Here is a 15040-nt window from a genome sequence, read left to right as displayed (position 1 = left end):
GCTTTTAGTTTAAACCAGATCCTGGACTAAATACGCACACTCAGGCACAAAATGAAGAGCAGAGATGCTAGACTATCTCTGACAAAGCTTTCTGTTACAATCACCAATAATGTCACTGGATACAAACGGTGCAAGACAGTTGAGCTTCCCTTAAGGTGTCAAATACGACACTGATGAGTCAGGGATTTCAGCTGAAATACACTGATGCAAGATACCGAACTCACTGTATCACGTTCTGCATATTTTCAGTCAGCTGAGAGTTTCAGACAGGCTGCAGAGGAGAACAGCGTAAGATGAAAGACTGTGTCTATCCTTGCCTCCTACTGCCATGCCTTTATTACATTCCAGTCAGCTTAAAAACTGGCTGTGTTCCTGTTTCTTTCAACACAACCTTTCCAAACTTCAGGTGGTCCAGAATGCTGCCGTAAGGTAAGACAACACACCATAAACAACTGTCTTTAATACATTCTTTAACATGTTTTTTACTTTACTTTTTTGACTTTTTATCTTTGTACTCATGCTCCATCATCCATCATTTAGAAATATGTCCGATTTAGCTTGAATTATACTGATGGTACAGTTATTTTATATGTAAAGCATTTTCTTTCTGCCATGTCAATAAAGCTATTTTAAAACTTTCTATTGCCACAAATTAGAAAAATGTGTTGTCTAATATGAGTGCTTATTAAAAAAAAAGAACAAAGTAATGCAAGACGAGTAGTTTTTGATAGGACAAATTGAAATACACTCGGATTTACATTTTATATGTTATAATCAGTGATTCAGGCATGCACTAAGGGTTGACAGAGTTCACTGGGAAGATTTAAAATATTTATGCAGGAATACTCTGCAGGGTGGGAAGAAGAGATGAAGACTGCAAAGGACAGGAAATAAGACAAATGAAACACTAATGAGTGATTCCAACTATAATGTTTGGTGTTACAGCTGAAGAGAAGCTGGGGAAAGCTAAATAAGTCATTGGCATTGGCAAGTTCATTTGTTCACTGCTTGCCCTCCTCAATAAACAAGCAGAGAAGAGTAAAAAGGGGGTGTTGACAGGGTACCGTAGAGGAAGCCCTTTTTCAGCATTTTGTTCAGTCATGTGCTGCCAAGTTGTATAGAGCCAAGCAGCTATAACATAGCATGAAAACATATCAGTATTTCCTTACACGTGTTCCAAACTGGCTTTCCCCTACTCTTTTATTTTTAGGCAGACAGATATACAGGAGCACTACTAGCAATTAGGTGGTTCATATGGCATGTCTATTTGGAGGTTACGATGCTCATAAACAGGCAAAGAAAAGGGAGACACACTGAGAAACTGACGAGAGTTAGTAAAATTGGCTGGTAAAGGGAGTGGACAGACGGGAAGGGGAAAAAAGAGCATGTTAAGGAAGAAGTGAATAGTGAGTCAGAAAAGTGGTGGCGGTGGTGATATGTGTGTGTGTGGGGGGGAGGGGGAGCCATAGAGGTAAAGCTTTGGGTAATAAAAACTAATCTTATACTAGCAACCAGGATGACAACTGACAGTAATTGCATATTTTCCCCCTGTAATTATGAGCTTTTTTTATGCGACCCTCTTCTCACAAGGTTTTAGTAATCCTCCGGTCATTTCCTGCTCCTCCATCCTCAGACAGTCACTCTACCTCCAAAATTAAATCGCAAGGGCTGGTCAAGCCAAATAAGCAAACCACCATGAACTACTCAGGCCTTTCTTGGTCACAAATAATGCTTGACAAATGATGTCACATGAAATCAGATCTCACTATTTAAATAGAGAAGAATGTGCTTAGAAAGCACTAAATCTGACAGAAGATGAGAGTTGGAGTGGACTCGGATTTTTTTTTTTTTTCTAAATGGAAGAAACTGCTTTACCAGAAACTGGATGACAGAGATCTTCAAAAGACTGAAGTGCACATTTAGAAGAACGTATTTGAGTATCCTGTTTGCTGCAAGAACTAATGCCATGAAAGGCCAGTGATCTTTACAGTTTATTGCAATTAGAAAGTTGAGGTCCCAAAAATGTACCAGATGGAGAAGCAAACATGCTGTGGGATCATGGAGTTTTTGAAAGTCTGTTAAAACTGCTAAACTGAAAGTTTCCACTGTAAACACGTTCAAACTAAGAGCAAAGGAAGATGGTGCATGTAGGAAAATAGATTTACAGGAAGAATCGAAATGGCATTAATACTTTTTTTTTTATAAAGAAGTCATTAATCAGCCATAGCCAGATCTTTAATTCATTTTAAAAAATCATCGCATGACCTTTATTCATTAGGAGCACACTTTGTCAGAGCCATGCTGAAAATCTAGCCTATGCATTTGTTACTTCCAAGTTGAACTAGCCTACTGTGGTTCCTTATTATCAGGATGTTCCAATAGTCCTATAAAAGCCCTCCATCTGATCTAAAACACAACTGCAGGAGTACTGACAGAAATTAGAAAAAGAGATAATTTTTCTCCCATATTAAGTTCTGCTCAGTGGCTCCCAGTAACAGTCTGAAAAGGTTTTAAAATTCTCCTCCTTACATACAAAGCCCTTAATGGCCAAGCTCCATCATATAAAAAGACCTCTTAGTACCATATTATCCCAACAGAGCACTTTGCTCTCTGAATTCAGGCTTACTTGTGGTTGTTCGAGTTTCCAAAAGTAGAATGTGAAGCAGAGCCTTTTAGTTATCAGGCTCTCCCCTTCTGTAGTACCAGCTCCCAGTCTCTGCCGGGCAGACAGACACCCTCGGCACTTTCCACTTTTACTTTTAAAAAAGGAGGAACCTATATTGTACCATATATTTATCTATTGCTTAAGAAATAAAAGGAAATAAATAAAAAATTACACACGCTTTAAAAAAAATATCTGCTTATGTGCAAGTAAAACCACCTGACTGTATTTTACACTGCAGGTGTGCCTTTTAGTTAAGGTGCAGGAAGAGCACTGGGCCACAGTAGTGTGGGGAGCAGCACCTTATGGTGTGATTGGCACTCCTCTGCGACTTTGCTAATCAGCTTCTCCCTTTTATGCAGTCGCGTGCTGGGGCCGGATGGCACACACAGTGAGACTTCACGGCTGACGCTGTGCTGTGCACTGAGCTAAGAAGACAAATTTCCTTGAGTTTTTTAAAGTTCAGTATGCAGGGCAAGCACACAGTTTCTTTTTGCTTTTTTTTTTTTACATTTGTGTGTGTGTGTGTGTGTCTGCACAGTGGTGAAAATAACCTTTATCTGTGTCGCAGAACCCATGGTAGTGGCAGTCCCTCCTACAACATTATTGACAAAAATTTGAAATAACTCGTAAAAAATCTATACATCCTTCCAAGCTGAAATCTTCCCAGCATGCCTCTTATGTGTGACAGTTCCTATATCACTGACCTTTTGATAAATGCTACACTTCTATATATTTGACTACCAGGACCTCAAAATGAGACACTCTACTTTTCTGCTCTTTATGTATTTATATGCCATTATCCGGTCGTTAAGGACGTCACTAGCCGTGTCTGGGCCTAAACTCCGCTGCAGGTCCATATATCAAACGATCACTATGGCATTACTGAGAGTTGAAAAACTGTCTAAAGTCTTTCATCTTTAATAAAATGATCAGCGTTCTGCTCTACCAGGTGTAACAATTGAGTTTAACATCCAGGCATCCATGAAAATGGAATTTATGACATTTAACGGAGTTAGAAATTAGCAGGAAGTTAGCTTGCTAGCTTCTATCTAAATACAATATAGCATGTCCTGACTGCGGGGTTTTGGAAACAAATTAAAACGTACAGCTCTGTTATCACTTCCAACATAAATGAAGACAGAAAGCTAAACAGCAGTGACGTTTGTAGGGTTACTGAAGTTGGGCTAGCTGGTATATAATGATGTGCTACGTGACCGCTAGCGACACAGCTATATTAGCATAATATAAACAAGCTAACTTTCTTTCCACTCGATAAAAGTTAACGTGAGTGTTCTCGGTGGTCAGGAACAAATGTAATCGCATGGCAGGATGCTGTAAAAGGACCAAACTTCAGCCAGGAGAACAACTGAGATAATCCATCCACAATACCAGGTTAGTCATTCATATACTGCTGCATGGGCTGGGCTGTAGTTACATCCTAAGGATTTAAAAACTGAGCTTAAATAAATGATTAGCGGTAATAAAAGCCGAGGGAGGTCAAAAGTGATCACTGACTGTTTTAGGAGCTTTTTGAGATTAAATAGAAGAAAATACAAAACATTAAACACGTTAACAACACAAAAGCCATATTAAACGCAGACTACTTTAGGCCCGGAAGTAGGATTCGTCACGTCATCACTTAACGACCGGATTGCATGTGATATGTCTTATTGTCTCTCCCTCATAGTTTCATAACTCCTTTCTAGTCATTTTTTCTTATGTGTCCATCTGCCTTTGCCAGCTAAGCTGCATGTTAATAATCTGTTATTACTGGGCCAACCCACTGTCCACCTTTTACTGTTTGTTGCTTCTAAATACACGTCTCTTCTCTCTCCACTCGCCTCTCATCAACCAGTCGAAGCACAGGCCAGGTTCTCTTTGAGATGTTAAAAAGTTATTTTTTTTCACAACTGGTTTAATTGTTGGGTTTCTCTCTAAAATATTGTAAAAGATTCAAATGAAATGTTTAAGAAAATACATGTTGTACTTCTTCTCATATTGTTTATGTATCTCTCTACTAAAGCTTGGAGGACAGACAACTCAAACGCAGCTCTTGACTTTCTATAGAGCCAACCATAGAGCCATATGGAGCCATGAAAATCACAAAAGAGCAACAGAAGCAAACCAGCTATGTTTTTGCAGCCCATCTGCAAACATGCAGTAAATTTGCAATGAAAATTAAATGAATTCACAACTTCCTCTGCAGGAGCAGATATGGAAAGAATGAGAGCGATAAAAGCTCAAAGCCAGAAAAGACTTTGGGAAAGAGGAAGTATGCAGCGGGAGGAAATAATTAGAGTAATAGAAAATAGTGTGAAACAGTTTATCTCGCTGAGAGAAAATCTTCAGGAAATTATGAATTCCCCACCCAAAAAAAGCAGTAATAGCTATTGTGTGCAGGCACTTGCCTATAGCAGCTAAAAAATCCTCCAAATGACCAATTAAATTTTTTTTTAAAAGGTCAGAGCTGGAGATTTGATAGAGCAGAAGAGAATGCGGCAACGTGTCTGCATCCAAAGTACGGAAACACGCTCCGTGGAAGGGATTACAGAGAGTGATGTTTACACCTCGGGGGAGAGGATGAGAAAACGAAGACAAAGAGGATATTCACGACTCGAGAACCACCTGGGAAGCCTGCGTCTCTCACACAGTGATTCAGAAACATGTGTACTTGCTGAAGGTTTAATAACTTGCAGTCATGTTTCTGCCCATTTTCATTCCACAAAGATGTCGCCTATGTTTTCCTCAGTGCGCTAATAAAAAGGGGGTGTGCAGTTGTGGGATATGCTGCTATACCTGTGTGTGCAATATTAATTCAGTTTCTACTGTGCATGCCAGATGTCATTGGACAAATTTTAGGTATTCACTTCTTTCTTTCTTTCTTTTTTTTTTTTTAACAACTTTTTATTTTCTCTTTTTATTCACCGGCACAATCTCTCTTAAACGCCCATTTCAGCTTTTTTTTTATATGTTTGTAGATATAAGTCTGACAGCTGTTTCCATGGATTCTTTTAATTATACTGCGTATACAGAACTGGATCTGAAGTGAAGGAAGCGCTTAGGAGTGTGCCGAAGCTTCACAAGAAGCATTAGTGAGAAAATGTAGCTGCCACACACAAATCATTTCAAACAGTGGAATACAAAGCATTTCCTAGTCATATGGCTCAACACTTAGCTGATAGTCACAAGTGCATTCTTTCTCTGCTTTAAAACTAACATCTTGGGGAGTGGGATGGTCTGTAGGAAAAAACAATAATTTGATCATCATCTTGGGCTGTTGTAATCTCTAATCGGCATTTTTTCATAGGTTTCATTGATTATTTATTTCAGGGATTCATGCACAGCCTGTGAGATTTATAAACTCAGGCAACAGGAAAACAAATCAATCAATAAAATATAAAATAAAATACAAGCTGAAGATTTTTCTTTCTTTAGAAATCACTATTTTTGAAGAAATCTGCTCCAAATACCCAATAAACAGATACATGTATCATCAAGACAAATAAATTGGTAATCACAATCAAACAGTCAAATGAATACTCCAACTTCATACATGCATTTGCATCTACTAAATTTGTTGCTGTAATGCTGTATAGGCATAGGATTTCCCCTCTGAGGAGCGTCTTAGCTGAAGTACAAAGATCTCCCAGCATATCCTGTGGTTCACACCTGCAGACGGAATATATGTGTGTTTTCTAGGGTGTGTCACATTGCAAAAACAAGAAAGAAAATCATACTGCATGACCTCAATTGAAACGGCAGTAGCCATTGGTTTGTCTTTGAAGCAGCTGGAGTAACAGAAAGAACGCTCTCATACAGCCGTAGCAAGATCCTTGACACTTCAAATTCTCGCCTAAACTAAAGAAAGCACAGCTGGAGGGGACATGAGTCGCAGCAGCATGGCAATGGTACACATGCACATTAACGTAACTGAAGAAAAAGCTAAATACAAACGTCTGCAGTCATGCACAAACACAGTTTTGCACATGAGGACAGAAAATGAAAAGAAAGCAGTTTTTAAACTCTAGGAGCCGTGCACGGTGCACACATTCACGGCACACCCACGAAGATTCACTTCGTGGAGACACCGGGTACACATGTGCACACACATCTGCACCCAACCTTCCCCTTTCCCTGCTCCACTATCCCCCACTCGCTTCCACACACATAGAAACATACACACAACTAGAGACACTGAAGGAGCTTGCTGCGATGAGGGAATAATTCTCCTTTTGACACAACCAATTCCTCTGAAGACAAAAGAGGAATCATACACTGACACACTGCTGCCCTCTGAGGGAAGCAACACACAAGCCCCTGATTCCACACACACACACACACACACACACACACATGCCTGATGCAAAGACACCGCCACCCCCTGTTATCTGTGCTGTCATCTGTTTGTCTGCTGTTTCTGTGTGTGCGTTCACATAGAGGGCTCTACATGTGAAGTCCTTCTCTTGCATTTGATAAGTGACAGTGAACATAAGACAATGGGAGCCCAAGATGAGAGAAGAGGAAGTGGTGGCTGTCAGTGAAACTCACGTAGGTCAGAGAGGAAGCAGATGATGCTTGTCAAGATAGTACATCACATTCTAAAAGCCAGCCGCCAGTCTCTCAGACCACCTCAATTTCTTACCTTTTACAAGGTGTGGGAAATAGTTGTAATTTTCTGACATTAGTCATAGGAAGTGAAAACAAAAATAACAGCAGGTTGGTCAGTCTGCCAAAAAAAATGAGTCAAATTAAGTAGTTGATGCTTTCCTCCGGCACATTTGCATGTTTCTAACAGGCTTTTCGAGAATAAACAGTGATTACACAAGGACTTTTTAAAAAGAGGTTGTTTTCCTTTAACCGTTTTCCTTGTCATAATTTATCATTTTTTTGTGTGTTATATTTATTTATTTCGTTTTCTTACAGTTGGTTAAGAGGGCGGGGCAGGACAAGAAAAACCAAGCAGACCAACCAGGGCAGGCCAAGTCAGTCAGCAGTCCATCTCTCTCTCTCTCTCTCTGTGTGTGTTAACTTCAAACATGCTGTGGTCTGTTTCATGCTCCCTGCAGCCCATTATGGCTTAATGCTTCAAGAGGCTTCTTACTGACTTCAGCATTTAACAACTTTGGTGTTTTCAGTTGGTACACTAGCACACACACACACACACACACACAGAAATGCACGCTCACAAACACTCTTGTGCTACACACAAACAAGCACAGACAGGAGCCCAGATGCAGGAATTGACAGACTTTAAACTGCAGCAGAGTTATGAGCCTGCACGCTGTGATACTGAAACAACTGTTGCTTTTGCTTTAATCTGTTTGAAGAGGAAGACCAACAGAAGCATGGGGCTTTATGCTGACATCAACCTTCAAATAAGCTTCAGCTCTCTTATCTTCGAGTCAGTTAATGAGTTCCATTCATATGTAATTCTGTGTGATCAATTAGTTATCCAGCATAAGGAGAATAAGAACACCACATCAGTGGGGATAAGGGATAGAGATAGGGCTAACACTTATCTCAACACACACAGTATTTTCTATTTATGTTTAAGTTTGCTGAGTCCCTTTATCTACAAAGAGTCCTTTATAGAAAAGGGACTACACGTGTGATCATTTATCCATCCGGCTTACATGCTTGCATAACTTGTGCACTGCAGACTTGCACTGTTGGATGTGTTAGTGTTAAAGTGTAACGAAATTCAACCTAGTGAGATAATTTAAGAAAAAAACTATATTTTTTTTTCTTTTTCTTTTTCTACTACGTAAGGATACTTAAGGCAAAAATGAGCCAAATACACCTAAAAAACATGTAACTTAAGACATTAGGTTGTTATATTAGTAGAATTTCAAACTCAATACAGATACCCAGAACAATACAAGCTATTTAATACCACTGTCAGAACCAAGGGAAAAAAAATGACCAGTGTGATAGCGTTAAATTGCCATCAACAGACAGACAGAACAGACATTTGGTGCCTAGCACCGACATTAACATTGCCATTTTATTATTAGCCCTAGCTGCTAGCCACTACCTTAATGATAACAGATGGCTAATGTGGCTATGGGGTAACTGCTAACAGTTAAAGAGCTAACAGTTAAAGCCGTGTGCCAGCTCAGTTAACATTTATGGGAACTATTCAATACTTCAGTGTTGTTAAAACTGGAGCTTTACTGACTTTAATCTAGAATTCCCACATAAAGTGTTGTTCAGTGTTGTGAACATCAACTACTTCAGCTGGTAGCGAAGAGACAGGCCTGCCTATGTGCATTTGTGAAGTGTGCAAACTGGAAATGCTAAAGACTGCACTGCTGGTATTGGCACTTTTGCAAATGACTAATGTAATCTGATTGCCTTTTTTTTTAGAATCCATCAGTGTCTGAGTACCGATTTTTTTATTTGTTTTGACAATCCTGCTTGGACATGGACGTGACAAGAATACGTCCACCTGCAGTCACATTTATGCAACACGTGTATTTAAGCTGAGATGTTGCATTTAAAGCATTATTTCCACAAATATTAACCATACATCTAATCACAGTGCAATTATTTTGATGGCTATATGTATAGAGACTGAGAACAGAGTCCCTAGGACTGCTTTTACCGAGTGTGCTTTCATTATATACTTCACAGCAAAGGAAACTAACAAAGGGGAAAAAAAGTAAATGTAAAATGTAAAACTAATATTTTAATAGTGCAAAGTGCTTAACCAAGCTTGTCTTCATTTCCTGCAAACGCACTTTCATTATAGTATAGCTCTTTGCTGTTACAATAACATAATGCATCCACTTGAGAGTAAGCTAATAAGAACACAGTGGGACAATGATGTCCAAATAATCTGTAAGACTGTGGAATTATTTTTTTATTATCCTTACTGGCATGAGAGTACATTGCTGAGGGTGCATAAATGATACGACACCACAAGCGTCTTACTGCAACTTTCCAAATATAATCTATATTTTAATAAAATACCCATTTACTTTGGGAGGCTTTTTAGCCTTTATTATGATAGGACAATTGAAAGTCCTATCATAAAAACCCCAGAGCAGATTTGAACATGGGCCTCTGCAATAGCCATACAAAAATAGTGCTGCTCAAGATAGTAAGCAATACTAGCACCCACAATTTCACCATTTACTATTTGTTTGCTGTTGTGGAGTTGATTTTGCAGCCTTTCTGTGGCTTGCCAGCTTTTTTTTTTTTTTTACTGGCAATGGACTTCTTCTACATTTAACCTCTGGCTGAAAAGAGGAGTAAGGGGAAGCAAACACTCTTAGCAGCCAGTATTTTAATATTATTAATTTAATATTATTAGCCTTAGTCAAAGAGATGAGAGGAGTAACCAGCTTTTAACTTCAGTGCTACTTTCCCCCCCTAAATTCTAAGTGAAGCTGTCGAGTTCAAAACATTCTCATACTTCTCATGGTGGGCTGCCATACAGACCAGTCCATATTTCCAGCCACAAGCCAGTCTTTAGTCAAGAAGAGTTCCTAGCAGCCTTGGTAAATAGCAGTCCTACTGTATCATTAGCCAAACACTGGTTATAATGACACTCCAGAGCACTGTGCAACTCACAGTCAGTGTGTAGCAACCAGCAACCAACAACACAAATACAGCATGGGAAAATCAATGGCATACCAAAATGTTACCAGCCTTCCTGCAGATGTCTCATACAGCTTGTCTCTTTGTATAGGCTTATGTGACATTGAGGATCTAACGCTCGGTGGCTGCCAACTGCTTTCAAAGAGTGCCTGGCGCCTCTCTCTTTAAGAGCCGATGAGAGAGAAACACAGAGAGATGAAGAATGTCATCCCCTGAAAGACAACAGGATAAGTCATCAAGACTGTCATGATGGGGTGGGACAGGGAGGGGGCAGCGCAGCGAGGAGACATAAAAATCAATCATCCATTTTTGGTAAACATGGATGAAAAAAAAAGCTGTTTCCAAAACTGATTACACTCTACAGAGCCGAAATAGCATCATCATGCTCATTTAAAAGCATCAATCAGCTCACTTTAGCCCCTGTGAACTTGTTTAAGGAGCTCAAATTATAGTTCCCCCATGGTCCGGTAAGCATTACGTCAACACAGTGATAACAAACAGCTCACCCTTAACTCAATAGCTCTCCTCCTCGTGGCTTTTTCTGCAGGGCAAATTACTTAAGAGTAGGGGACTATCCAAGATGCTAAAGGAGGCACATCCATGTGCATCTAGGAACCTTTATTCACTGCTGACTGAGGATAATCAGATGGAGCCTGTGATATGGGGTCAGATTTACTGCACATGTATACTTAATGCCTTAAAAAAGTCAAATTAACAGAAATGAACTTAGTTCAGAACTTGTCTATCTTGTTCAAATTTGATTTACTTAGATGTCCGCACTCCATGCTCAAGATTTATACATCTTAAAAAAGAAATTTAGTGTTTGGCTCATAACTGCACGAACTGCTTTCCATGCCTGAGTAATAATTATTTCATAAACTGAGCAGTGGCCATGAAAAAAGGATTTCAAAGTACTGAAAGTCGACATCATTTTCACAGTTGGAATGCAACTCTTCCTCCCAAAACTGAGTCACTCAGCATGTGACCTTGAGTCAGGCCCAGCCAATACTTTACGCTGATCGAACCCCCGTGTCACAGCAGGAAACAAACTCTGCAAATGTCAGAGATCAACTGCAGCATTCGGGCGGCTCATATTTTGGAGGAATAAATTAAATCCTTCTTTTTTGGTTTTTTTTTTTACACGATTTTTAAAATGCCTCAATTGAGCACCTGAAGTGTATTTTATGCTAGAGAACAAAAATATAGAGACACAAGGAAAGTATTGCTGATGTGCAAAGCCTACCCATTGTCTCATCTGTCTTTTTTCTCATCCTCAGTTCCTGTGTCTCCCTCTCCTCTCTCACTGAGGAGGCATTGACCCCAAACTTAAGTAAGCTCCACGTCATTGATTGAAACAAGTGATACAGTTAATGTCGTGACAAGACAGATTCCCTCTTTAAAGCATTATGGATTACAGTCATTTAGAAGAAGGGGGTATCTCTAAGGAACCAGGGCTGGTGTTAATTCCGTCAATTGATTTATTCAATGTGTCTGTCAAGTAAATGAGAAGTGTCCACTTACCACTTGGCCCTTTACTGCTAACTAAAGATAAATGGAGTGATTTTTTTTTTACAGTTTCATCTGCTTTCTATAGCACTGTCAAATTTGATCTTTTCAACTACCCTACCTAAGAGTGTAATCACTTGAAAGGGTCTACTTTGCGTTATCGTGCTCCCCATTCACACTCATCCTGTTGCCTCTCAGAGAGAGCTCAACATTAAGCAGAAAACTAAGAGAGTTTAAAAAGAATATCTGACTTTTCTAAACCACATCCCCCCCCCCCCTTTTTTTTTTTCCTGCATCCACACTGTGTTGTGTTAGAACTTAACCGGAAAACAGATCACAGTTTTGTGCAAGGGTCAAGGGTGTGAGATGCGTGACACTCTTGTCTCGGAACTGTTCAGTCTGTGCTGACCAACCTCTCAATCTTCACAGGGGAGGCGAGTTTATCTGCTGCTGCTGGCTCTCGGGACGGGGAATTGGACAGTGGAGGAAAAAAGTGTATGTCAATCTGGGATAGGAAAAGGTGTCTTTTTGCAAAATCCAAATGTAAATTGAGTAGATTGCTTTGTATGTGTTGCCATCTACTTTTTTTTTTTTTTTACTTTTCTTTGAAAGGCACTTGCTGCATTCAGAGTCTGCGGAAATGGAAAAAGTTCAAAAAGAGTTTAAAAGTGAGTGATGTTCCATTTGAATCTACATAAAAAACGGGACCATGAGCATAGATGTCCTGTCCTTGCATGTGTGATACTGTAACTATAGAGCAGAAAAGTGTGTGTGTGTGTGTGTGTGTGTGTGTGTGTGTGTGTGTGTGTGTGTGTGTGTGTGTGTGTGTTTATATGCTTGAAAGCATTGCACTGAATTCCAGGGGAGGCAAACATGCAATCATCTAAACTGCAAAGGGGCTTGTGACTGCCTTACATCAGCCCCTGAATGACACAGTGAGCAGCATCATATTTGCATGGTTACAGCACATGGTCAAGTGACTGGCAATTTATAGGCTGGCAATTCCCCACAAGAGGATGACACCGTTTAAAGAAGAGGCAGAATTAGGGAGTGTCTTTAGGAGTTAGCAGCTTTTTTTTGTTTCTCTAATGAAGGAAAACTGAAAGTGAAGCACATATCATATATCTGTGTTTCCAAAATGCTGAGTGTGGGATGATTTCTCATAGTTTTGATCAGTAATCAAATAGACAGATTGCCTGGGCTGTCATACTATCTTTTCAAAGCGGTGTTTCATCTTAAGACATACAGAGCTCTTGTGCTTTACCATGTGACATGAAAGATGGATATCTTCTCTGCTTTCAGTTACACCAGAAAAAAAACCGAAAAACTTTTTGATGAAGGCACCGTTGAGTTACAATTTCCTGTAGATCCTCTGTGTGCACAAAATTAAGAGTTTGTGAACCAATGTCATTTATACACAACTTGGATATACACAGCCTAGTGGTGACTTTGTCCCAATCAGTCTACCATTCTTAGCGGGATTTTGCAAAGAGATTATGATACTGTTTAAAGCAGCTGTGTGGCTCTTACGGGTATAATTAACGTGTTTTTGCGTGTCATTTACAGTTTTAGGGGTAAAGATGAGGTGTAGTGCGCACAACACGAACAAAAGCTTACCTGATATTTCAAACTGAGGGACATCTTCCACAAGGAACCCCTTTCCTTTGTAAAACACCTTGATATCAGAACAACTCCGGGCTTTGCTCGTCCCTTTTTCCCCATAAGCTGGTGCCGTTAGAGAGCACACTGCCAGCGCCGCTATAATGAAGGAATCCATGCCGGCCGACCACATAGAGTCTAATTGTGTCTATGGACTCAGTCAAGTGCAAATCCGACCGAACACCGAGTTCTACTCGGAGTAGCAGACTCCCGGCTTCTTTAAATTGGGGTTGCTTGGCCCTGTTGTGCGTAAAATATCCTCCACCTTCCTGTCTTCCCTCTGCCCCTTCAGTGCGTCTGCTAAGTCTGTGTCTGCAATCCGCACACTGCTGCCGGCACAGGAGCGATTCCTCCAAGCGCAGAGGTCCCGTCTCTTCTCACTTCTAAAGCTGGCCGCTGTGAAGAGGGCAGGAGCTTTCTTTCCCCCCCCTCAATTAATCTTCTCACGCAGATTGCCAAAATGAGCGGGTCTCTTCTCTCGTATATCCAATGATTTTCTTGTCTTTTCTTTTTCTTTTTTTTTCTTTTTTGGCTTACCTGCTCGGAGAGAGGCGGAATATAAAAAAAAAAACAGGTTACCCGTTAGCCGCTTTTAAAAACAAAGAAACAAAAAAATAGTCAAAATTGCAACGTGCTGGTTAAAAACCACGCAGCTATGTTGTGTTGATTCATACCTACCGGTGACGAGCTGTGTAAAGAGATGTACAGAGGCAAGTACCGCAGCTCAGGGGTTTCTGGACGATGCTGTGCCAGCGCTACCACTCTGTGGAGTGAGAAGGAGGCGGAGAGAGAGGGAGAAAGGGGAGAGCGAGGGAGAGAGCGAGAGAGAGAGAGAGAGAGAGAGCGAGAGAGAAGGGGGAGCGCATTGGTTTCTTGATACTCTTCCAATTTTTGTTTCATTCTGTTGTATCTATTAGTTATTTTTGGACACGTTTCAGAGTAAACTTACAGTTTAACAGGTTTGTTTAGCTTTGTGAAGCCTCCGAGGCATCCTGGTAGTCTGTGCACGATAAGGTGGTCTGGATCTGAGTTAAAGAACGTCCTCTACGCCTCTGACAGCTTGTTAGCCACCGACCGGGTGTCACAGATGAATTGTGGGCCCGCCCCTGCGCCCAGGTGCCCACCCACAATACAGGTCAGCCCTGAGAAGCGTCTCCTCCAGTCTGCAGAGCATTTGTGTACATCACTCCTCAAGGTGCAATTACTCCGCCAGCAAGTCATTACCTGCCTTGATGCCGTTCCCGGCTTACCTGTCACCCGCTGAATGCCTTCGTTAACTTCATTTTCTGTACGTGTTAATATCAAGCCCGAGAATGAACAAGCCCGAGAATGTTTTTAAATTGCTTTTAGGCCTCATGTGACCTTTTGGGCATCAAACACGCTTTTATTATATGTCAAGTAATGACCCTTCACGTCCTATTGGTTTATTGTAGCATAGATGTCAAAATAACAAAAAGTTGAAAAGATAATCTACATTTTTAGTTTATTCATTAGATTTAATAGGATCAGTGACTTCAAACACTGCAGGCAGTGTTTCTTTTTTCCTTCCTTCCTTCCTTCCTTCCTTCCTTCCTAACAGCCCTTTCTTCTAACAGAAAGGGCTGTTAG

General features: G+C 40.4%; 2 protein-coding genes across 4 annotated transcripts in view; one reads left to right on the top strand and one right to left on the bottom strand.

Moving 5' to 3' along the window:
- gpc1b (glypican 1b) overlaps positions 1-14490 on the bottom strand; it is a 71018-nt gene extending 56528 nt beyond the window's left edge. Inside the window, exons 1-3 of one of the 2 annotated variants that reach the window (XM_082513445.1) lie at positions 14382-14490; positions 14107-14195; positions 13391-13969 (exon numbers count right to left, since the gene is read on the bottom strand). In XM_082513445.1, the coding sequence (XP_082369571.1) occupies positions 13391-13565 (175 nt within the window). In that variant the 5' untranslated portion in view covers positions 13566-13969; positions 14107-14195; positions 14382-14490. The remainder of the gene's footprint in view (positions 1-13390; positions 13970-14106; positions 14196-14381) is intronic. The other variant, XM_082513444.1, reaches the window with a different exon arrangement.
- Positions 1-15040, top strand: part of LOC309693852 (uncharacterized protein) — a 548750-nt gene that overhangs the window by 334077 nt on the left and 199633 nt on the right. The gene's annotated exons all lie outside the window — the stretch shown is intronic.

The sequence above is a fragment of the Aulonocara stuartgranti genome (genome assembly GCF_965226115.1).
Source record: "Aulonocara stuartgranti genome assembly, chromosome: 18".
NCBI lineage: Eukaryota > Metazoa > Chordata > Actinopteri > Cichliformes > Cichlidae > Aulonocara > Aulonocara stuartgranti.
The sequence above is the reverse complement of the archived record's forward strand: the minus strand, read 5'-3'. Positions and strand labels throughout refer to the sequence as shown.